Source organism: Dermochelys coriacea, chromosome 2 (genome assembly GCF_009764565.3).
Source record: "Dermochelys coriacea isolate rDerCor1 chromosome 2, rDerCor1.pri.v4, whole genome shotgun sequence".
NCBI classification, from domain to species: domain Eukaryota; kingdom Metazoa; phylum Chordata; order Testudines; family Dermochelyidae; genus Dermochelys; species Dermochelys coriacea.
In genome coordinates this window covers 228,697,486-228,722,884 of record NC_050069.1, presented here as the reverse complement: position 1 = coordinate 228,722,884, position 25,399 = coordinate 228,697,486, and the positions used below count along the sequence as shown (strand labels likewise).

General features: G+C 41.2%; 1 protein-coding gene across 18 annotated transcripts in view; it reads left to right on the top strand.

Annotated features, from left to right (window-relative positions):
* Positions 1 to 724: 724 nt before the first annotated feature.
* ADAM22 (ADAM metallopeptidase domain 22) overlaps positions 725 to 25,399 on the top strand; it is a 203,045-nt gene continuing 178,370 nt past the window's right edge. For 7 of the 18 annotated variants that reach the window (XM_043509370.1, XM_043509365.1, XM_043509371.1 and 4 more), the window contains exons 1-2: positions 726 to 4,144; positions 4,552 to 4,706. In XM_043509370.1, coding sequence (XP_043365305.1) covers positions 4,066 to 4,144; positions 4,552 to 4,706 — 234 coding nt within the window. In that variant the 5' untranslated portion in view covers positions 726 to 4,065. Of the gene's footprint in view, positions 4,145 to 4,551; positions 4,707 to 25,399 lie in introns of all 18 variants that reach the window. The other 11 variants (XM_043509369.1, XM_038391259.2, XM_038391261.2 and 8 more) reach the window with 4 other exon arrangements.

Below are 25,399 nucleotides of genomic sequence, written 5' to 3'. Positions count from 1 at the left end.
CACCCCCACACCTGGACATATCAGAGGCAAAATAAACATTTCTGACATGACCGTTGAGCAACTAGTGATTGATTTGTATTTCATGAGGCCACACCTATATGGATGGGCATCCAGGACTTTAAGAATCACACTGAGCAGATGGAAGGACAGTGCCTGGCACAGAGACAACATGCAGTTCGATCAGCACAGCTAGGCCAATGGCTCTGTGGCTAGTGTGGTAAATGTTCTTCCCAAATTGGTCTATGGAGTACGAACTATGATGGTCAACATTGTCCCTGAAATAGAGGTGACTAACATCAGTTTTCTGTTTACTGGATTCATCACACTGTGCCTTCCAATGTTTATTGCCTTGTGTTAGTATTACACAGAGGTCCAATGGTGGTTCACTACTCTGTGTGATTCCTATCCTACCTACTACACCTAACACGTTGTCATGATATAAACCCAAATATATCATGGGAAATGTAATATACTGTTGGAAAACTAATAACTCACTGATCATTAATATACTTGCATGATGTACGTATGAGGTGTGTACAAAATGTTATAAATATGTCCTAGAATTATGGTCTTAAAATGTGTTTGGCACACAATGCCTAAGTCCAGTTTGTCCTAGACAGAGGAATGTGTATTTGCTTGTCTAACCCGCCTGGTCATCAGGCAGACACACTGATGGTATATTTACATAAAGGGTGAACAAAGCCATCAACCTAGAGAGGTGGGGGGGGGAGGGAGATAGTTTCTTAACAATCTCAACAGGGGATGGAGACTCCACCCCCAGGAGGACTTCCTGTCTCTTGAAGGCAGATCAATGAACTTTGGGAAGACAGAATGGTGTATTCTCCCCAGAAAGAGAAAAAAGTGTTGTCTGGGCATCTATCACTTGAAAGGCTCAAGGGGCCAGAGCTCTTGAAATCACAGAGCATTGGATCTTTCAACCAAGGGGTTTGAAGTCTCTGGAACTGAGTAAGGTGAGAAACCTGCTTAGGCAAACCTTGTAACTTGCTGGCATTTAAGTATTAGTCTTTAGAACAGTGTTTTTTACTTTTGTTTGCTTGAAGCCCTTTTTATCTTCATTCCTTATCCTTGGTATCACTTAAACCTATGAATTTTTGTTTAATAAACTTGTTTGACTGTTACTATAAACCAGTGCAGTGCTGTGAGTGAAAGGAGTGTTTGTCAACTCACAGTTAGATTAATGAGCTGCAGTGTATAGTCTATTTAAAGGAGCAACACATTCAATCACTTCTGTAAATGTTCAGTAAGAGGGCTAGACATTGCAGGGTGACAGTTTTTGGGGAAGTTCAGGATTTGAAAGATGTTGGGGTCACTTCTCAAAAAGGAACAGTGGTGGAAGCCAGGGTACGACCTGCATGCTTGGCACCAGAGTTGCAGGGCAGGCAGTGACACAACACCTTACTGGTCTCGCTTGAATCCCAAAGCATCACAGTTGGTCAATGCAATTTCATCTGCCACTGTGTTGCGTAGTCAGGGCCCTCTGAAGTTTCTGACAGTCCTCTCAACTAATCTCAATATTGGGTCATTTTAAGGGTACCCCACTGTTAGCCTTTTGCCAAGTTGGAAATTGTTGGTTTTCTTTTTCTCATGCAGTTTCTAATCCTGTCAAGCTCTGAAAAATGGATTAATTGAAGACTGTCAAATAATTTTGCAATAACTTAATACTGCTATACAATTCCTAGTGGGTGGGAATGTAGAATGAGTCACACATGTAGAGGCTGCTCTGCTGAGGAAAGAAGCTTTCCTAGGTATGACAGGATTACACTATGAGGAATTCTGTATACCTTTTGTTTCACCCTGAGGTTCCGCACAGTACATTTTAATGTGAACAGTATTCATAGATTCATAGATACTAAGGTAAGAAGGGACCATTCTGATCATCTAGTCCGACCTCCTGCACAGTGCAGGCCACAGAATCTCACCCACCCACTCCTATGAAAAACCTCACCCATGTCTGAGCTATTGAAGTCCTTAAATCATGGTTTAAAGACTTCAAGGAGCAGAGAAGCCTCCCTCAAGTCAACCATGCTCCATGCTATTGTTCTGTATGCAATTTTAGAAATTCCTGGTGGGTGTTCTGCAGGAGGGGGAGTCAGCAGGGAGAAAAAGAGAACAGACTAAAAGAAGAAAAGGGGAAGAACAGGAGGAAACAGAAGGGGGAAAATGCAGGGAATAGTTAAGACTCTTGAGGATGGGGAAGGAGAAGGAAGAAAATGAGGACAGAGATCCAGCACAAAGGTCCCACTAAATTCCACATACCTGCACAAAATGGGTCACCTATTCTTTACCTGTTTAGTTAGTATTGTTTATGGTGTTTGTTTTCACCTGATTGAGGATGTGACGCTGCACCTCATTCTTCACAGTAATAATATTATGATATGATTGATAAGTAATGTTAAGTGCTATTGAAAAGTTCTGATTTGCTGAATGATTATCCTGTTTGTACGCAAGTATCATTTTTGTATCTGAAGTTCTGAATATTGACTATGTATCTGTATTTCAAATGTAGTTACACCTGGGTAATGCCCACTAGCCAAGATGCTTTCAGTCTAGATAGCTGGTTGGGAAGGGTCTATTCAGGGCAATGAACCATTAGGGAAAACAGACCTTAGAAGCTTATCTCCTACCTATTGAGCCTTCCTGAGAACAGTCCAGACAGCTTGTAAGTAATTGCTGCTATGACTCTACAAGGACATGCGACCACGCCACATGATTCTGGACTTTATCTTGGGATGTCAGTGTTTTCCTACATACTGGTCTGGGAACCAAGTTTTGAAACAAAGGGTTCCCACCGTATGCTAACGCTATATAAGGTAGGGACGTAATCTTTGGTTCTTCACTCCACACACAAGACGACACCTGGAAACACCTGAGGAACAAAGACTGAACGGGGGGGAAGTGCTGGACCCAGGCTAAAGGGATTTTTGTGTATGAAAGACCTGGGGATTCCAAGCTGTAAAGCAAGTGCAGCTTGTCCCATAAGAATCTAGAGCCCACCTGTCTCATCAGCCAGAGTGGGGATTTGCTAGTTCATATCCTATCTTTCTAGTTTAGATTTAGTAAATAAAAAAAATGCAAACTAGGTGATCTGCTTTGATCTATTTTCTATCACTTAAACATTTCATATTTTAATCTAACCCAGTGAGCTTTGACTGGAGTGCTTGGGGAAAATCTCTGCTTAGTTACCACATTAAGGGAGAGGTGGAGCAGGTATTAACCCCATAAACTGGCCAGATTTGACCAGGGCAGGATAGTCCTGCTCTGGGGTCCTAGACTGGGAAGCTGGTGTTTAAGAGCCTGTGTGTAACTGCAGCTGGGTGTGTCCCTTCTTTTGTGAATGCTGGTGAAAGTGCAGGCTGAAGGTCTTTGCAGCTTGTCACACCAGCATAGTGTGTGAGGAAGCTCAGGATGGTGGGTCAGAGGGCTTAGTGGTACCCCAGTTCCAGGTGGCACCCTGGGGGACCCCATCAAAGAGGAATCTCAGCAACTGACACATTTTAAACAAAATGCAAATGGCATGTCAGTAATAATACCTGTGTCATGGAAAATAGAGGTAAAAGAAAAGTACTAGATTATTGAGTGCACCCCTCCTGGGGCAAGTTTGTGCCTTATACTTTTTCCTCTAATGCTCTGACCAGTATAATTTTAAATGTCCTTCTTGCAGGGCTTTAATAACTACATTTCCCAGCTAACCTCACTCACTCATTTTCCATCTCCAGAGTCGTGGAGAGCGATTTTTTCAGGAAGCCTAGCTGGCTATTGATATAGTCTCTCTACTAGAGGGTTCTGAATGTGGATGAGGAGAGATGGGAGGAGCGTGAATTCACTTAAGCTACAGCAAACCACCCAATGCAGTAAAAGATCCTGAAAGCTAACGGAAGCCAGTAAAACACAATGCAGTACTGAGGGAGCAGCAATGCACGGCTGGCCATAGAACACACAGGACAGAGGGGGCGAGAGCGCAAAGCTGCTCAATATTGCACCATGCAGACCTGTCTCTGATAATTTCCAAGGCAGTTGGGTGGGGGGGAACGGAAGGACACAGCCATGCAGCCTGCTGCTTACCTGCTCTCCTTGATGCTTTGTGCCTTGGGGACCTTCTTTCTGGTTCATTCCAGGCAGGCAGGTAAGTTACCACCGTTTATGATTGCCGCATGCAATGACCTTTAATTGGGGGCTTACCCTTTCCAGTGGCAAGGATGTGTCTGTCAGGTGCATGGTAGGAGCCACACCGGTGCAATTCACACATCATGTAGCTGCTACGAACACGAGCTAAATTTCATGGCTATGTGTTGGGGGGGGGAGAGAGTGCATATGTAAGGGTACATTTTTAAGAAAAGCCACATTAAGATGGAGATCTTGCCCCCACCACATCGCTGTCTGTGCCCTGTGAGCAGTAAGCGTGGCTCAGACACCAACCCCTGTCCACGCAGAGCTAGAGAGATGGGGGAGGAGGGGATTTGTAATTGCAGCGAGAACAGCTTAGCATAGCGTGGCCAGCGGCGTGATCGTGTGCATTTCTCCCTCCCCGAGGAGACGCCTTGTTGATGGAGAGAAGGGCTGAAAACCGATTTATGGAGAGGCAGAATATCGTCCCCCTCCGTCTGATTCCCCGCCCGGAAGACGGCCCCCAGACTGGGCATGGGGTGCTCAACACTCGGGTCAGCAGCCGCTCGGATCGGAAGCAGGTCAGGAAGGTGCTTGGTTCTCGCGATTGGCTCGGGCTTTTTAAGTGGTAGGAGCCGGCAGCTGAGTATTTGGTTGCTTGTTGCCCCGGAGACGTGTCTTTGGTGAAATCGGCTCTTTCCAAATGCTAGTCATGTATGATGCTGCGCCATGCATAGAAATCACAGCAAAGGGGGAGGGGGCTTCGAAGTCAACCTACCAATGAAGTACCCAGGATGCAGTTATCAACCTTGCACTGATCATCACAAAACCCTCCTGCAGCTGAGAGTGACCCTCTCTGCTTTAGTCTGTAGCAAGAAGCAGTGACGCTGGGTTAGCTCAGGTTATTCTTTTAAAACTTATTTTAGGTGTGGGGAGGGTTTCATAGCTACGTCACTCTAGGTTGAGGTAGAGGCAATGGACCAAATGATCCTTTACTGCACATTCCCTGAGTGTGGCTGATCTATGAATGCCGGGAAGATATGCGTCTTCCAACTTCCTGCATCAGTGACAATCTGGCGTTAGGTTGATCCACTTGCTTTTAAGAATATGGGTGCATTTAACTCAGATTTTAAAATTAGGAAAGCTTTGTTTTTTCCTGGAATGCTATTTAGGGCTATGGTAATAGCTTTGTACAAACACAGAACAGAGAGAATTACTTTTTCTGGGAAAGTAAGAAATTGTGTTTAGAAAGGTATTTGTAATCCAGACAGAGGAATGTACTATAGGGGTACATCAGATAAAAGCAGTATTTACTTAAATGTTTTCTCAGGGAGATGCATATCTCATTTCCTGTGCGTCCTGGGGGAACAGTAATCCTACTGCAGCGCTTTTTAAAAAAAAAAAAAAAAACCACACACACACACCACACAAAAAAACAAAAAACCGCACACCACTTAGTCCAGAACTTGAAGGGAGAGTTTCATTACCTTTTTTATTTCTCTTAATTTAAAGTGGGCCCTAGGTGTTTTTTTTAATTAGAGAGAGAGAGAGAGAGAGAGAGAGAGAGAGAGAGAGATGATTTCTAGCTTTTTGAATCTAATTAAGGATTTGTATAGACAGGCTGATTTTGTTTGCTTGTTTTTTAAAATTCACCTAGAGGAAGAAAAATTTATTTGCAACAACACTGCTGAAAAGATACTCATAGCAGTAAATTAGTGCAATGTCAGTTTTTGAATAAATGTTGTGCATTATGATTGTGTTTAAATGAGTATAGACATACTTATTAAAATTGAAACAAATACAGTAATATAAAAAAGTAAAGTGATTGCTATCCTTATCACTTAAAAAACTGTTTATATAAGTGGTTGCATATTAGTACCTAAACCGTGAACATTTGCAATCACTACAAAACTAATATGAAGGGAAATAATTTTAGTCAATGTAAATCCAATTAAATATATTATGTGTTTTGATAGGGCTATCTTTTTACCTAATATTACAAAACATTTCTCAGAACATGTTGTCAAAGACAGATCCTGGAATAAACATGGTGACTGTTGCAATCCAAGATCATAGTAGGCTTAATTTTCCACCCTAAATATATACACAGTAAATTTTTACATTTTTTTTCTTCTGACAAACTTTGAAGGAAGTTTTGTTCTCTGTGTATGGTTCAGTAATACATTGTTTCTTCATAGCACATTCAGTTACCTGTATACATCATTCATTTTTATCCTCTGAATTTCCTGGTGCCGAGACTATATTTATGACATGATACAATGTTTACAACAGTTTTAAATGCTTTCAAGATGTGTATAATTAAAAAAAAAATCAAATTGTGTCAGCATTTCAAAAATCACTTGAGGACTCCTGAAGTTTGAGCCATTCACATATTGTAACAGCACATGCCACATCTGTTACAAATATCTAAAATTGCAATCAAGTACAACATTACAGTTCAAAATAGTGGCCTGGAACTCTGCCTAAACCGGAGCCCAATATGACTCCCTAGGTTCTTGAATAGTCATGTCTTTCCATACATATGATTTCAGATTTTTTTTTATTTACCAACCCTGCTGTTCCTGAAAAATTTGATGTTGCATTTCATCCATGTTTAACAGTTATTATGCAATGTTAATCTCATCCCTTTCACTCAAAAAAAGAGAAATATCTGTTGATTTAACATAAAAAGTTGAATTGTATTTTCAGCAAAGTTTCTACACAGAGGCAAGCTTTAAAAAAATGTTAAGTGATCTATTTTCTTCCCACCATTGCTGATTACTAGAATATCAGCATGCAACTAGAAGCTTTCCTGCTTCATAAATAAGCCTCCTTCTGCTACCCGCTACATTCATAGTCCTTCCCATGGTATAGTAGCTGGCTGTTGCCCCATTGAAGGAATCAGTAATTAGTTGTGATGGGAAGGGATGTTTGGAATATAAACGGACCAAAAAAAAAATCAATAAGTCTGCACTGATTTTATACATTTTTCTTTTAGAAGGATGGATACTTCTTAATTGAAAAGGGCATTGCACTGCCTCATCCCGGAGTTCTGAGTCATCTTGACAACATATGATTTGCAGCTCTGCTACATTTGCTTAAAGAAAGCTTTGAGAAAGCTGCCTGTTTGGAAAGTATTTTTGCAACACTGTAAAGTCTGAGAAGTGTATTGTTGAAGTTGGATAATTCAATATGCTGGCTATTATGGTGCAACACCCCAGTAATAAAACACATTACTGCTGTCGAAACTACCAAAATTGCAGCTAACAGAGTTAACTTTTGGGTTTGCTTCTACCTAGTGGCTCAGCAAAAGTTGAGTACCTTATAAGATTACATTATACATTTATTATTGAGTTATTAATGGTCTCCCTGTAGTGCCTGCAATGTGCGAGATACTGTCCACACCCATGCAGTCTCTGCCTGAAAGAGTTTATGATCTAGGAAGACAAGTGACATAAAGGGTTGGAGAACAATGACAATCACAATAAATACAATTTGTATACACACACACACACACACACACACACACACACACACACACACACACACACACACACACACAAATAAGTAGTATGTATCTAATAATTTTAGACGGTTCTTCATTCTATCCATGGACTAGTGGGCCAGTTTCTTGTAGGAATTATAAAAGAGAATGAGTCTTGAGCAGAGACTTGAAGGAAAGGATTAGTTATGAATTAGTTCAGGAAGGACTTCCCATGCATAAGTAGCAGCATTCAAGAAGGCACCAAAATGGTTGTAGGAGAAGCAGTCTAGGCTAGCATCTTTGGCAGAGCAGTAGTAATGGGCATAGGGACAACATGATAAGAAATGAGCAGATGTGTATGGAGGGCAGAGCTTTGTAAGGCCTTGAAGGTTGGGACAACAAGCTTGTACTGGATGTGATGGGAAAGGAAAATGGGGAGCCAGAGGAAGTATGGATGGGGATGACAATCACAGAACACTGGAGAAGGAGGATGATTTTAGTAGCTGTGTTTGAATTGATTAAAGATAGGAGGGCTGGGGAGATATAGATATCAGGGAAGCTAGAGAGGAGGAAGTTATGCTAATCAATATGGGATATGATTAAGGCTGAATGAAAGTTTTACCTGTGTTAATAGAAAGAAGAGGTTAGATCTTAAATACAGAACTGAATAGAAAGCTGCAAGATCTGTACCTAGCCTGGATGTGTGGGTTAAGGGATAGGGAAGAGTGAAAGATGACTCCTAGGTTATGGACTTGAGTGACAGAGAGGTTGTGGAATTATTGATAGTAACAGAAAGAGAGAGGGGGGAGAGTATAGGAAGAAATATAAGTAGTTTGTTTTTAGCTGTTTTGTTTAAGCTGTTATTGAGATGTGCAGAAGTAGATGTCAGAGGTCTAGTGGAGATTTGGGATTGGATTGAGGGAGACAGGTCAGGACCGGAAAGGTAGATTTCTGAATCATTGGCATAAAGATGGTAGCTGAAATCATGCGAGTGAATGAGATTGAACAAGAGGGTATAAAGGAAATAGATTCCTACAGAGATTGGGTTCTCCTCTCTTTTTCCTACAGAAAGAGGCTGAAGGTATTAGGAGAGGAAGGATACAGAAGTCCAAGGAGGACAGGATATTAAGGAGGGTATGATTGACAGTGTCAAAGGCCGTGTCAAATGTCAAGGAGGGAGTTCAAGTTCTGAGATATGGCCATGAAGAGGTCCTTAATGACTGACAGTTTCAGTCCAGAGGAAAGGGCAGAAGCTGCACTAGATGGGATCTAAACTGAAGTTTGGAGTCCCGAGAAAGAAGAGAATGGAAGCAGCTGAGACACAGAGTGAGTAAAGAGATGGCCTTTTGAGGATGAGGGAGCCACAGCATGCTTGTATTGTGTGCAGATGGAGCCAGAGGAGAGTGAGAGGTCAAAAAGAAGGATGAGAGAAGGGGATGAATGAGGGCAAAAGCAGCCAGGAGGGGATGGATTTACAGTTTAAGTTTTGTCCAGGTTTCTAAAAACCGAGTTTCTGCAGCTAATTGTCATATTTGTGTTCAACTCACAAGGGCATCTTTGGCTCTGAGCCTTGGTGTAATACACAAAAATAGAAAAATTAATCAGTTTTCATATAGCCACTCATTGGAAACCCCTAGACTTGAGCTCTTAAGGAGTGGAAGCAGGGTGTCCTCTGTGGAGGATTGTCAAAGGCTGGCTAGCCCTTTAAGGGAAGCTGGGCTGTGTCTTAGCAGCTATTCTTCAGCCCCTCTGGTAATCTAGGTTTCAGAGTAGCAGCCGTGTTAGTCTGTATTCGCAAAAAGAAAAGGAGTACTTGTGGCACCTTAGAGACTAACAAATTTATTAGAGCATAAGCTTTCGTGAGCTACAGCTCACTTCATCGGATGCATTTGGTGGAAAAAACAGAGGAGAGATTTATATACACACACACAGAGAACATGAAACAATGGGTTTATCATACACATTGTAAGGAGAGTGATCACTTAAGATAAGCCATCACCAACAGCAGGGGGGGAAAGGAGGAAAACCTTCCATGGTGACAAGCAGGTAGGCTAATTCCAGCAGTTAACAAGAATATCAGAGGAACACCCTCCTCAGGCCCTTCGTTACCAGCACTCCCAGCTATCTTCGAGACACCACCGATTTCCTGAGGAAACTACAGTCCATTGGTGATCTTCCTAAAAATACCATCCTAGCCACTATGGATGTAGAAGCCCTCTACACCAACATTCCACACAAAGATGGACTACAAGCCGTCAGGAACAGTATCCCCGATACTGTCACGGCTAACCTGGTGGCAGAACTTTGTGACTTTGTCCTGACCCATAACTATTTCACATTTGGTGACAATGTATACCTTCAAATCAGCGGCACTGCGATGGGTACCCGCATGGCCCCACAGTATGCCAACATTTTTATGGCTGACTTAGAACAACGCTTCCTCAGCTCTCGTCCCCTAATGCCCCTACTCTACTTGCGCTACATTGATGACATCTTCATCATCTGGACCCATGGAAAAGAAGCCCTTGAGGAATTCCACCATGATTTCAACAATTTCCATCCCACCATCAACCTCAGCCTGGACCAGTCCACACAAGAGATCCACTTCCTGGACACTACGGTGCTAATAAGCGATGGTCACATAAACACCACCCTATATCGGAAACCTACTGACCGCTATTCCTACCTACATGCCTCTAGCTTTCATCCAGATCATACCACTCGATCCATTGTCTACAGCCAAGCGCTACGATATAACCGCATTTGCTCCAACCCCTCAGACAGAGACAAACACCTACAAGATCTCTATCATGCATTCCTACAACTACAATACCCACCTGCTGAAGTGAAGAAACAGATTGACAGAGCCAGAAGAGTACCCAGAAGTCACCTACTACAGGACAGGCCCAACAAAGAAAACAACAGAACACCACTAGCCATCACCTTCAGCCCCCAACTAAAACCTCTCCAACGCATCATCAAGGATCTACAACCTATCCTGAAGGACGAGCCATCGCTCTCTCAGATCTTGGGAGATAGACCAGTCCTTGCTTACAGAAGCCCCCCAATCTGAAGCAAATACTCACCAGCAACCACACACCACACAACAGAACCACTAACCCAGGAACCTATCCTTGCAACAAAGCCCCTTGCCAACTCTGTCCACATATCTATTCAGGGGATACCATCATAGGGCCTAATCACATCAGCCACACTATCAGAGGCTCGTTCACCTGCGCATCTACCAATGTGATATATGCCATCATGTGCCAGCAATGCCCTTCTGCCATGTACATTGGCCAAACTGGACAGTCTCTACGTAAAAGAATGAATGGACACAAATCAGACGTCAAGAATTATAACATTCAAAAACCAGTTGGAGAACACTTCAATCTCTCTGGTCACTCGATCACAGACCTAAGAGTGGCTATACTTCAACAAAAAAGCTTCAAAAACAGACTCCAACGAGAGACTGCTGAATTGGAATTAATTTGCAAACTGGATACAATTAACTTAGGCTTGAATAGAGACTGGGAATGGATGAGTCATTACACAAAGTAAAACTATTTCCCCATGGTATTTCTCCCCCCCGCCCCACCCCCCACTGTTCCTCTGATATTCTTGTTAACTGCTGGAATTAGCCTACCTGCTTGTCACCATGGAAGGTTTTCCTCCTTTCCCCCCCCTGCTGTTGGTGATGGCTTATCTTAAGTGATCACTCTCCTTACAATGTGTATGATAAACCCATTGTTTCATGTTCTCTGTGTGTGTGTATATAAATCTCTCCTCTGTTTTTTCCACCAAATGCATCCGATGAAGTGAGCTGTAGCTCACGAAAGCTTATGCTCTAATAAATTTGTTAGTCTCTAAGGTGCCACAAGTACTCCTTTTCTTTCTGGTAATCTAGAAACCAATGATCCAGCTGGGTGTGATAGAGCTTAATGAGATACCCCAGCTGAGGGGGATCAGGGAGAGAACTCCTTAAATAGAGCTGTGAATGCAGTAGAGGGGGAGACCCAGGAGAGAGGAGCAAGAAGAGTTCCTGGGGAAGTTAGGCTGGAAGGCCTAAAGGGAGCAGGGCAGGAATCCATGGGAAAGCCCTGAGCTAGAGCCTACAAGGAACAGGCACAGCCCTGAAATAAGCTTCCAGAGTCCCCAGACAGGGGGAAAAACCCTGCTAGGATGAAGTACCATAGGAAAAGCTCTGCAGGGTTTGGGGGTAAGGGCCAAGAATCAGAGAACTTCAGTGTAGCTCAAAAGAGTCAGACAAATGATCATTTGGACTTTATTACCCTGGAAGGGGGCTGAACTGAAGAGGTTACCTGGCTGGAAGGCCAGGCCATGGAAGACTCGGATGGAGACGGACTATCACAGGGCTGAAGAAGTGATAAATAGGGAGCACAAAAGAAGCAAAATCCCCTGCAACATAGTGCCCTAATGCCAGGGAGACTATGACTATGCTGGCGAGAGAAACCTAATGTATGGATCCATGGATCTCCAATTACAATGCCCCAGGCTGTTGGTCTTCAGAGCATAGTGCCAGGCAAATATTTGTCAAAATGTTTCATTGATCATGTGAAAGCTATGGAAGCTTTATTCCATATGATGGGCAGGTAGTAAATAGCAGGATGGCAATTAGTACTGCCCATTCTAGGTAGCCATATATTGATGTTGGTAATATTTTGATCTACAGGATGGAATGGGGTCAGATGTAAAGGGGCTCAGGATTGGGTGCCAAGAAGTTTGGGTTCCATTTCTGATTCTATCATTGCAAGAATTCATTCCTTTGTAATTCTATCTCCCTGTCTACAAAATGGGGACTATAATATACAACTACCCCATCATGCTTAATTTGTTTATCTTTCTAAAGTATGCTGGGACTTTTGGATGAAAGGTGCAAGAGAGGGTGCCAAGTATCCTCATCAGTGCACCCTGATACCATAGCAAAGGGCACTTAATAAGTTATGCTGAGTTTTGTTCTACCTGCAGCAGCAGGACCCCGTGGTGTAAATAATGTCTTCATGAGGCAGGAAACTCTAGATATTTTATTTAAAATAAAAACCCAGAACAAGACACTGATACAGTATCTTCCAACAGAAAGTAGAAATGACCTTGTATTGCCCTATGACATGACCATCCTGTTGATATGACAGGAAGCTCCAGGGGAATTGCGAGTTCCCTGATGCTTTTCTGTGGTCAACCGTGTGTTATGTTCCACATAAAAATGCAGCGCTAAAAAATGCAGCGCTAAAGAAACAACAATACCCTCCCCCCCACCCCATTTGTTCTGAACAGACTCTAGAAGATTAAACCATATTGCACAAAAAGTCTGCATTTAGGAATGATCATTTACTGAAGCCTACAACAAGACAATTAAAACACTACTTCTTAGCAATCTTTTTAATCTGTACAAAGGGCATTTGACCCTAAACAACAAACAAAGCATGCTATTGGTGTCCTGTAGCATTTTAACGACATCAGTGGCTTGAGAAATAGTCCTGTTGCTAAATAACAAAACAAACAGTTGAAAGTTCGAGTTGAAATTCACTCCACCCGAACAGAGCCCAAATATTCAGGCTCTCTGTGGGTGGAGTGCTGTGGTTTGAGAGGTGAATTTCACTTCCTAGCCTGAGACTGGAGACCTGGGCTGTATGTTTCTTCTCTGACATCTGCTAACCTCATTTATGGGCTGAAATAGTGGCCGCCGCCCCCTGTGCCAGTTGCAGGAGTTTTAAGGGCAACAGGATCTCTATAAAGTCAAATCCCCATTGTGGCCTTCCACACTGACATGTGTGGCAGAGACTTTCTGTGGCACATATGGGAGTACACAGAATACCCTGTGGGTCAGATACTTTTTCAGTTCCCACCGTGCACTCTTCCTGTGCCTTCTCTCATGTGAAGGACCGTGTGCGGGATCTAAAACCATGGGAGAATTTCATCTTCACCATTCAGAACTGAAGTTAAGATCAGTCAAAGGTGAAGATCTAGCTAAATGATGATACCAACAGTTCCTTAGCCAGCCAGCAATTTGATATTATAATGACTCTAAAAAGAATATAATCTGAGAAATAAACCATGTAGATTTCAAATCTATTCTAAATCTCCTGTAGAATTCTGTATTTGTTTAGGACTTGATCTTGTACCACTGATATCTGAGAGCTTTCTGCCTATTGTAGATTAGTAGGTTACTGCCCGCTATATAATAATGTACTAGCTTTAGTTACCTTGTCCTATCTAACTTAATTTGTCTGTTTCACCCACCTTCTGCATCTTGTCATAAAGCTAGATTGGGAGATCTCTGGGGCAAGGTATGTCATCTTATGACTTGTTTATAGAGAGCCTAGCACAATGAGGGCCCTGATTCTTGATTGGGATCTCTAGATACTACTATAATACACAAATACTATTAATCTCATAAAATTGGAGTCAAGTGAAGAATTTGCAAATGTATTTGTCTTCCCTTCTATTTTCTGTTCTGATGTTGGCAGATTGGTCTGTTTTGTTATTTTTCATGTTAAGTAGTTCAAACAGTAACTAATAGTAATTAACAGAGCTCTGACTGTACCGTAGGCTAAAGAAGCAGCGCAAGATTCTGGGAGTGACAAGGCAATGACTGCTGAAGAGAGACACATGGTGAAAAATAGTCTGATTTCTCCATTCTCTTTTGTCCCCTTCAGTGTACTGGCCAGTAATTGATGGCTCTGGTAGAAACACAGACACAGTTTGTAATAAATCCATCATGAAACTTAGGGCAAAACAAAGGCTAAGTCTGGACTGAGACTACAGCAGCTAAGAAACATGTCCACTCTGTTTGCTGCCAGGCTCAGCCTCCTTTCCCCACAATAAAACAAAGTTGAGTGGGTTTTGGCAAAATATGTGCAGTACTTTACTGTTTTTAGACTCTCTGATGGAGCTCCTAACATAAACATATGAACAGCATACACACAACCACCTTATCTCTTCATGAATATGTGACTGATATTTAATTAAAAACAACAATACCATGTTTAGGTGCAAGTTCTGCCCTCAAGAAGGGGAAAAAAATGCTGAAACCAAAACTTTTTTTTAATCTCAGCCTGCAGTAAGGGCAGCACAACTTCAATGGGATTCTACCCTTTGATTCTGAAGTTCTGATGGGGACAGGGCTACCAGATGTGCACTTTTGCAAATTAAAGTTGACTTGCAAGTAGTGTGTTTGGCATTTTAGTAATATAGCATATTTTTATTTTATAGTCCACTTTGGCCATCTCTATATAAAATTCCCTTTCTATACAAACTTCTTTCAGGAGAATTCCCTCCTCGCTAATCAGATTCTCAATCAAGAACAGATGAGTTTACTTAAAAACAGTATCCCAAAAGCCAAGTCCATTTCATAGTGTGAAAATTACTATCCTAGAACACACATTCCTGTAATGTTGCATATTAGGCCTGGGATTTTCCAAGGCTCCTAAGGGATTTAGATGTCCAAATCCCAATGAAACCTGCACATTGTGAGGTTTTTAATCATGTTACTGCCAGAGGAGGGGAAAAAAAAATTGACTCCAGAAACCATCCCTTACTTCCATAAAGCATCCACACATATGCAGCATGTAAGGCCTTAAAAGGATTAGGGGTCAGTAAGGCTTATAGGAAGTGATGAATCTTTTTCCAGTCTTTGCTTGTTCTGCCATGTGCATCATAATAATCATATGCCTTATCAGATCTAAGCTTGATAGGGAGCGAGCCCAGATCTGACTAGTAGAATTACTCATGATTTACACTGGTATCAGTGAGTTCAGCATCAAACCCAACATTTCTCTTCCACTTCTTATTTCAGATAACTTACTTACATGGCCCATACTGCAGACATTTTCTTATTACACTACATTCATGTTGCTTAGAGGTGACTTGCATTACAGATATTGTAATAGTTATGATATGTGCTGTTAACACATAGCTAGCTGCATTACTAGCCTTGCTTGTTGCCCTTACATATTGTGACAATGCTCTAACCTTGTCTCAGTGGGTCCTAGGGGATTATGCTAGCCTCAAAGGCTCACTATGACCCTCCACGTAGCCCTTCTCTCTTTAGAGGCAAGGGTCACAGCCTATTGAGCCATTTTCATTATACACCAGCAAGGGAGGGGAGGAGAAGTTATCCTCCCTTGCACAGTCTCTGTTGTCTCCCAGTTTCAGTGATTAGTCAGGGAAGGGAGGGAGGAGCCCAAGCCCCACCCTCTACTCCAGGCTCCAGCCCAGGGACCCTGATAGTAGCAGCTCTTGGTAGCTGACTTTTTGGAAACAGGACAAGTACAATTCCCTGGGCCTCTTCCCTACAGCAGCCCCCCACTTCCTCAATATCTATATCACCCTTACTCAGGGCCTCCTTTCTTGTGCCTGATAAGGGTTGTACTACTCCATTTCTCCAGCAGCATGACTCCCTTCTACAGCTCCTGACATCCCCACCACAACTAAGTGGGAAGCTTTTAACTAGTTTCAGCCAGCCCCTGATTGGCTTCAGGTGTCCCAATCAACCTAGTTGTCTCCACTGCTTTCTGGAAGGATCTTAATTGGCCCCAGGTGTCTTGATTAACCTGGAGCAACTACCAGCTGGTTACCATGGTAACAGGGATTTGTTTACCCTGGGGCTAACATACCTGTTTCTCACTACTTTCCAATAGCCACCTGCCTTTGCCCTGTCACAATATCTAAATCCAAAATGCCATTCCAAAGAAAGGAGTGTAATCAGGACCTGCCCGATTTGTCATTGGACCCTGCCACTTCCTCCGTTTAACCTTCTTGGACTTTTCAATAGCTGCACCCAGCCTTTCACGTGAGTCAAATAACACTCTTTTGTGGGGTCTGGTTTATTACAAGAACCTCACAGTTCAAATCTCAACTGAAGTCAAAACAAGCATTTCCCCCAGTTCCCAGGTTCTTCAGCCTCTTGCTGGGCTCAACATTTTTTCCCAAAATGCAGATTCTGCTGCCTGGCATTTCCTCAATTGTCTCCCTTTTCAGTCTGTTGCTCCTTTAAGGATTCTGCTCCTTCCCCTCTGCAGGTAGCTGTAGCCAGGTTCGTCCCTCTGGCTGGTATGGGGAGTTCCTGCCCCAGCCCTCTTTGAACCCAGGTCCCCTCTAGATCTGAAACAAGAGCCTACAGTTTTCTCTCTCCTTTTTCTCACTGATACAGAAGGCTCCTGCTTATAGGAAGTCCCCCCAGCTACTTTCAGATAATCCTTGACACCACATCTAACCACTGGCCCAAGCCCATATCCATCACCGGGGGACGGATAACTAGTGGAGCTTAGCCCAACTACCTAAAAGGGCCAGCTCACCCTGTGACAGTGGATTAAAGATGATATTGCCAATCTTGTATTTGCTGTTCTCGTCCTTCTGCTGAAATGGGTCTTTTTTGATTCCTGAATAAACTTCCTTCATTCTACTTCCTAAAAACTACAAACACTGGACCAACTGAGATTGTGCATGTGTGTATATATGCTCTCAATAAAAACAAACAAAGGAGATCAAACAAGCTTGCATGTAATGGATGTGACATCTGAAGCTCGTCAAGCCATGAGCTAACAAATCCTCATTTTATCTATGGAAAGATTGCAGTGACCCTCTGTGGATATCTCTTCATTGGATATCATCTCTTCTATTTTTCAATATCAACATCTTTGCTTCAAACATGACATCAGTTTGCCAGCTATACAGATGCAAAGCTTCCAGACGGGGAAGCAATTTTGTCTGTTTTTTCCTTTTGTTTTCTCATTGTTTCTGGGATGGCTTGTAGAATTACCAGAAAACAGTTTGGAGCATGTGACACAAAGGCAGATGGGGTTTGAGCCTTTGGTTTTTATGGTCACAGTTGCTCCTTGCTGGGCACTCCTGCAATCATCTTTGTGTGCCTGAGGAAAGGGAATCATTGGTGGCTGTGGGGAGAACTTTTTAAAGGAAGTGAGGGAGCAGTGACATGTATCATGAGCCCAAAGGAGACTAGAATTGGCTGCTTCTTTTGAGACCAAGCTCACGGAGGTGGGGATTTTTACAGCAGGAAGTCTGAATCCTGCACAAACTTTTTGATCTTCTAGTGGGAGGACTCATTAAGGGGAAACTTAATTTTCTGCAGAAACTTCATAGTCAAACAAAAGAGAAGGAAAAAGTAGCCGAGCGGCCTTATGTCCAAGGAAACAGGCCGGACTGGATCTTTTCAAACCATATTATGTGTTTGTATAATATATGTTCACTGCCACCTTCTGAAATGTTTTCTGGAATGGTAGCTAGAAAGTTCTGAAAAAGTAACTCTTGTGCTGGAAATTGAAGTTATCATGTCTACTAAAATGAATGATGTATATAAGTATGTGACAAAAGGTAACCAAAAAGCAAGGGAAAACAGCCAATTAGCGATAGAATAATTTGACTAATAAAGCAAACAACAGAGCAGCTTGAAAACTGGATCCAAGCAAGAAAAGTTAGCATATTAGGCATAGCTGTTGGGAATGAGCCAATAGACAGTTCCTTTTGGTGACCTTTACAATAACTTTACTAACTGCATTTTCCCACTCATCTGTAATGAGTGGTTTGACTCTGAAGGTGGACTCTATTATGCCACCCTTATTCATGCTGAGTTGGACCTTATTTCAATTAGACTATTTGCAGAGTAAGGCATTACTCAGCATTTCTTAATCAGGCTCTAGCCTAAGAGCTGACAACACATTCAGAAAGAAGGTGCTTTGAAAGTCTCTGTTACTTTAAAGTGGCATATTCTCCAGCGAGAATAAGCACAAGTCCCTTAACTTTTTCTTTTAACTTTTTGATTAATTAAGAACAAGAACAAATGAATATAAAATGGCCATCAACAAGTTTAGGCTTGAAATTAGATGAAGATTTCTAATTATCAGAGGAGTGAAGTTCTGAAAAAGCCTTCCAAGGGGAGCAGTGGGGGCAGACAAACCTAATTTGTTTCCAGGTGGAGCTTGATAAGTTTATGGAAGGGATGATAGGACCAAGTTGCCTACCAAGGCATATAGCCCATCTATGCCTGCTATTAGCAAATATCTTGAATGGCTGGGGATGGGATACTAGATGGGGAGGGCTCTGAGTTACTACAGAAAATTATTTCCCAGGTGCTTGGCTGGTAGGTCTTGTCCACATGTTCAAGGTCTGACTGATGGCCATATTTCAGGTTAGGAAGAAATTCCCCCCCCCCATGTCAGATTGTCAGAGACACTGCGGGTTTTTCATCTTCCTCTGTAGCCTGGGGCACAGGTCACTTGCTGATCTGAACTAGAGTAAATGGTGGATTTTCTGTAACTTGAAATCTTTAAATCAAGACTTGAGGACTTCAGTAACCCAGCCTGAAATTAGGGGTCTATTACCGGAGTGCCTTCATAAGGTTCTGTGACCAGTGATGTGCAGGAGGTCAAACTAGATAATCATGGTCCCTTCTGGCCTTGAAGTCTTAAAGATCAGGCCCTGTTTGCTCTGCCTCCACTTCTACTATCTTAAAAGCCTTATCTTCAATAGTAGTCAAAATCATTTTGTATTAATATAATTATGACAATAACTAGAAGCTCTCAAACTGACCCTGTGTTAATCCTCTTGTAATATATTTCTATCTTGAAAAGTATTCATCCAAGGCTTTTCTTTGTTCCCTACTGTTAATCTAGTACTTTATTCATCACACCATATTATCTTCTATTTCATTATTTTTTGCTTTAGCCCTTTATCTCTGGTGTGGAACCTTATCAAAGGCACTTTAGAAAACCTAAGGGTACAACATCCAAAATAAGAATTTCCCTTATCTGTCATGGCAGTGATATATTCAAAGACATCCAGCAGATTAGATAAGCACCACTGCTCTCATACCTGAATCCTTGCCTGCTCTCCTGCTTTTCCAGAAGTTCTTCCGAGAAATCCCCTAAAGAGTTTTTCCACAACAAAAGTTATGCTAATTGGTCTCAGAAGGAGATGAAAATTATAACTAAATTAAAAAAACTAAATAAACTAAAGTAACTTTTCTAGACATAAAGTTGTCATGAATATAAAGTCCAATATCTCAGAATTTTCTAAAGCTAGAAGCAAGTGCTGGATGTCTCATTAGGAAGTGGAGACTTACCCTTTTTGGTTATATAAAGCTGCCTTTTTAACTCTGGAGGGCCATGAGAAGTCTGGAATTAAACCTGTCACAGGTGCAAGACTGAATATTGCCTCACCTCGCCCTTGGGTCACATTAATTTAGGGTGGTTGTGGGGAGGATTTCTCATTTGGGGAGGGGGAAGTACTTTTCTGGGAGTTTATTTATTTATTATAAATGGTGACTGAATCTACTCAGAAGTCTGGAATGTAGAAGTAGTTCTGGAGAAGATGGATGAGTAGGCAGAGTTTAGGTGAAGTGGTCAGAGGGGCTGCTTAAAAACTGTCACCACTACCACTTAGATGTTTCCCATACAATAGTGATGTCCATGTGATAAACAGCATTGATCATGCAATTAACACTGCTCCATCAGCTGTCTGTCCACTCATCTGTCTTCCCCAGGACTCAATATTTCATCCCACTGAACAGATTCAAGCAGCCTCTAATTTAATAACCACAAACAATTAAACAACCTTTTTACTACTGGAAAGAATAGATTCCTGGCTTTCCAATGGGACATGCAGCCCTTGCTTCTAGCTCCGACAGTCTCTTGGTATCATGATGTTTGTATGGAGAGAAACTATTTTAGAACTCAGGACCAGATCTTCAGCTGGTGTAAATTGGCATAGCTCTGCTGAAGCCAGTGGAGTGATGTCAATTTTCCACTAGCTGAGGAGCTGACTGATAATGTTTCTCTCACCCTCTGAGCCTAGCAGGTGTAGAGTTACAAAAATATAGTTCAGTATTAACAAAGCAAACAAATGAAAGAAACCGTTTAAATAGCCTTTCTCATTTCTAGTTTTTCAGCAAAGTTTGTGGCATGTTTGCCACTCAGGAGTTACGAGCATCCCACACATATTCTAACTAAATCTTTACACAGCACTAACGCAGTCTCTTGTTTCTGCATTTTTGCATGGTGTCTGTTTAAGAAATTGCCATATGTATCTTGATATAGTTATAGGTGTGACCAAAGACAGAGCTTTTGAACAGAGAGAGAGAATAACTACAGAAATGGTAAATTGTTGTCTACAAGTATTTTAAGAGGTACTTGCTAAGAATGGTGGGGACAAGATGGAGATTTGACAGTTCCTTCAGGTGAAAACAACGAGGAGTCCTTGTGGCACCTTATAGACTAACAAATTTATTTGGGCATAAGCTAGCTTGTGCCCAAATAAATTTACTAGTCTCTAAGGTGCCACAAGGACTCCTCGTTGTTTTTGCTGATACAGACTAACACAGCTACGACTCTGAAACCTTCCTTCAGGTGGTATCATATCTGAATCCAATAATTTTACCACATTCAGTTTTGTATGATTCTAAACATTTTAGTGAATATTAGATATTTAAAGTGGCCACCACATCCATTTGACCTAGGGAACCACAATTGCTCCTCTTCTATTTATATTTTTTGTGTTGTATATCATTTAAAAGACTGATTCTTTTGTTCTGAGATTTTTCTATTACTGAAATAGGCATGTTTCTGAAGACTGGTCATCTGTGTGAAGTTTCAGAGGAGGTGACCGGATTGAATACATTGGACTAAATTCTGGTCTCAGTTGCAGCAATGAAATCACTGGATCTATTCTGGATTCATTATGGTACTTGGCCCTGCCTCAGTGGGCTGGAGTAGATGATCTCTCAAGATCCCTTCCAGCCCTACATTTCTGTGATTGTATGATATAACTAGGACCAGGCGTTGGCCCATACATAGAGTACTGTGTACAGTAATCGCTTATCTATGCAAGCACTTAGTTCTGGGCAAGCTAGAGTGTAACTGTACATGGTGCAAGTCTGCCATGCACCATTTGTCAGTGTGGGCCCTGCTGCAGCACATTAACAGTTCCCTAGTGCATTGTGATTTCCTCCCATTTCAAAGCAGCATAGATCAAACCTATGAGTGTGCGGTAGCAGGGCCCACACTCACAATCAGGGCATGGCTTGTTAGCATTAGGTAATTGACAGCTCAGCTTGCCCCGAACTAAAAGTTCATGTAAACAAGCCCAAAGGTACCTTTTTAGCACTCTATTATATTGACTGTACATTACCCTGAATGTAATTTAGACCCTTCAGTTTAATATTACTTGTGTCAAAACTTCCTGTAATATTTCACATAGGAATGTTGTTTTAACTTCACAATCTTTAATAAAGTCAATTGTTAACTACCCCATGTTAGCTGTGTATGGCACTCAGTACTGTCTACAGAGGAGCCATCTCAAGACCTCCATGTTATACACTGATGCAAATTTGACAACATTCTTTGGGATATGTTGTACTGCAATCATCCTAGTTTAGAGGTAGATTAATCATACTGTCTTTTTTTTTTATTTACTTGCATGCAAGCTGTTAGCTTTGTGGTTCTGGAACTTCTAGATTGTTCTACAGCTGGAAGCACTATGCTTTTTCATTATAATGGTATTTTCTACTTCTGTCTCTTGTTCATATGTTGCATAGTGTGCTTCTTCCTTGTGTCAGTGGAACTCCATTTTTATGATTCAGTTGTCACATGTTGATGTGTCACATCTATGATTGCTAAAAATGTTTCAGTTTTCTGGGAAAGTTGCTTGGTTTGAGAACTGAATGACATAATTGATTATCTTGCTTCAGTGATTGAGAAGAGCCCTTGCAGGTGCTTTTCTAGCTACCATTGCTAGAGTTAGATGGCATAAAATAATCCACTGATTTCCTTCCCTTTGGTTGGTTCTTTTGTTGTCATGTGTCTGGGAATCTGAAGTTAATTCTGTTAGCTGTTTTACCTCTTCTCTAAGCACTTCATATTGTCAAAATATGATTATTAGTAGTCTTGTTTAAAAATAATGTAGAAGCAAGTTTTTTACTTCATGCATCTTGCAGAAATATTCAGTATTATCCTGAGTCTAGGAAGCATACTGAACAGAGCTGGGTGAGAAATGGTTTTCCTGTCCCATGAGAATTTGAGATTTTGAAAATTTTCCCATTGTGCATCAGGATGGAACAGAGACTTTCACAGTTTTTTGATGGGGTGGGGGAGTGAAAGAGAGACAAACAGACACACGCACACATTATGACTGACTGAAGTACTCCAGAATAGCCAAGAGTACCGTGGTTAGGGCACTTACGTGGGATATGGAAGATCCAGGTCTGAATCAGGTAGAGCAGAGACTCCCCCATCGCAGCTGAGTGCCATAACCACTAGGCTATTGGTTCTTCTGGGGTGGGTCTCTCTCCTTCTGATTTTTGACTCAAAAATCCATCCTGAACCAGAGAAATTTTTCTTGACAAAGTTTTGTCGAACTCGATACATTCCGGCAAAAAGTTTAGCTCGGCAACCTTTCAGAAGTGGTGTGCCAAGTCTTCATTTATTCACTCTAATTTAAGGTTTCGCGTGCCAGTAATAATTTTAACATTTTTAGAAGGTCTCTTTCTATAGGTCTATAATATATAACTAAACTATTCTTGCATGTAAAGTAAATAAGGTTTTTAAAATGTTTAAGAAGCTTCGTTTAAAATTAAATTAAAATGCAGAGCCCTCCGGACTGGAGGCCAGGACCCGGGCAGTGTGAGTGCCACTGAAAATCAGCTTGCGTGCCGCCTTTGGCATGCGTGCCATAGGTTGCCTACCCCTGCTTTAGACAAATTGACATTTTTTTGACAAAAAATTCCAGACCAGATCTAGTACTGAATTGATTTTACTTCAGAGTGTCAGATGATGGACTGAGGATTTTTTTCTGTTCTTTTCTCCTCATTGATAATTTGGAATGTTGCATATTCCTTGTTTTATTACAGCAAACTGTTTCTTAAGGGATGGCTTTTGTAAGGGAGCCCTCTTTACTTCCAGTCTGTTGGAAGTAGGATTCCTCCCTCAATCCTGTGCTTGACCAATTTACAGAGACCAGTTTCTGGTTAAAGCTATGTCCACTTTGTCAGTCAGAATGAAATATCTTTTTTCTGTTGAGTCTCTTAGAGTTCATCAACATTTCTTCTACAAACAGGATTTTGGTCCAAAATGGCCTTTTAAAAAAAAACAACACCAATGAACTATTGCCAAAAAAGGTTACTTTTTTGAAATGTTTCATATTGCACGGTATTGTTAACAAAAATGTTATAAAAAGCATAATCAAAATGGCTATTGAAACTCCGCATTTCTATGTCTCAACATGTTTGGGTTTCTTTTAAGTTTATGAGTTTTGGATAATCGCAACATCCGTGTAATGTTTTACTTTAAATTACCGATACCTACTCTTACCTTAACATCATTTTAACATTTTAGTTTTTGTCTGGAAATAATAGTGGTCAAGGTCAGCTCTAGTGTCCAATAGCATAGTAATTGCATATCTCAGATACATGTTTGGGAGAGGAAATTTTCCAGATCAGATCAATATGGCACAGTATTCTTAATAGTTAAAAAAAATTTCCAAACAACAAACCCTCATGCCTCTCATAGTTGGAATTCCATTACTATGAAATTAGCCATGGGCTATGTAATTGTGTAATGACATATGGAATAATCAGTTTTGTCTCACACAAAGAAACTAACAATTGTGAAAGTTTGCCCATTGTTAAGAATTTGAAATGTGCTCTAGAATGCTCTTTGAATTTAATAATATAGTAATGAACAGCTAACAGCGTAGATCTTTGTACAGCAGTTGCAGATGTATAAACAGGTTCAAAACAACTGACTGGTTTGCTGAAGTGAGAGATTAGCAAACATGCCTCCGTGGAACAACCAAACAATTAAACCAAAAAAGATGAGGAACATATTTTGGCCTCTAGCAGATAAATAGGTTCTTGGACCATCATTTTCTGATGGAGGAATTGCCAAAAAAAGGAGGCAAAATCCAACTGGAAAAGAGGGCATTTGGAACACAAATCAGGAGCATACACTGCTGGCTGAGAACTGAAAAAGGAATGCAAACTTGTTGATTTGCTACAGATAATTTTGATAATCCAGGGGGTGCTAGTAGCTGCAATGGCAAGCAAGAGAGGGACATGGTACCAGGTCTGGGCTTCTCTAAATTCCTTGGGTTCCAGTCTTAGAACTCTTGGGGACCACAGATGTAAATGGTGGAATCTTGGGTTGAACATAAAATGCAAACTGGGGACTACTGCAAGGCATCAGTAGTAACCCCACAGCAAAGCAGATCAAAGTCACCTAAAAATGATGTCACCATTTCAGTTCTATTGCATAACAAAGAGAGAATTGAAGGGGTTTTGAACAATTTTGCTGTAGGCAGACTCAGTGAAGGCTTCAGAATAATTCTAAATATCCTGAAAACCCTATAATTTTAAAGTTTCAGAATAGCTCCCACTCTCCTGATATTGACTAATTTTACATGAAAGGGATTATTATAAAAATTGTAGCACTTCACATTTTTTTAAAGGTTTAATGCAATAAATAAGTCATAACATGAAGAGTGTGTGTATTTTATATATATATATATATATATATATATATATATATATATATATATATTTGTGTGTAACTTGTATGTGTAGAAGTGTGTGTGTGTATAAAAATATGCATGCAATGCCTGGAATCTCATAACTAGACAAATTTCAGACTAGAAATTAGCTACATATTTTTAACAGTGAGGTAATTAACCATTGGAACAATTTACTCTCTGTTATTTGAAGTCTTTACATCAAGATCGTATGTCTTTTTCTAAAAGATCTGCTCTAGCTCTATGAGAAATAAA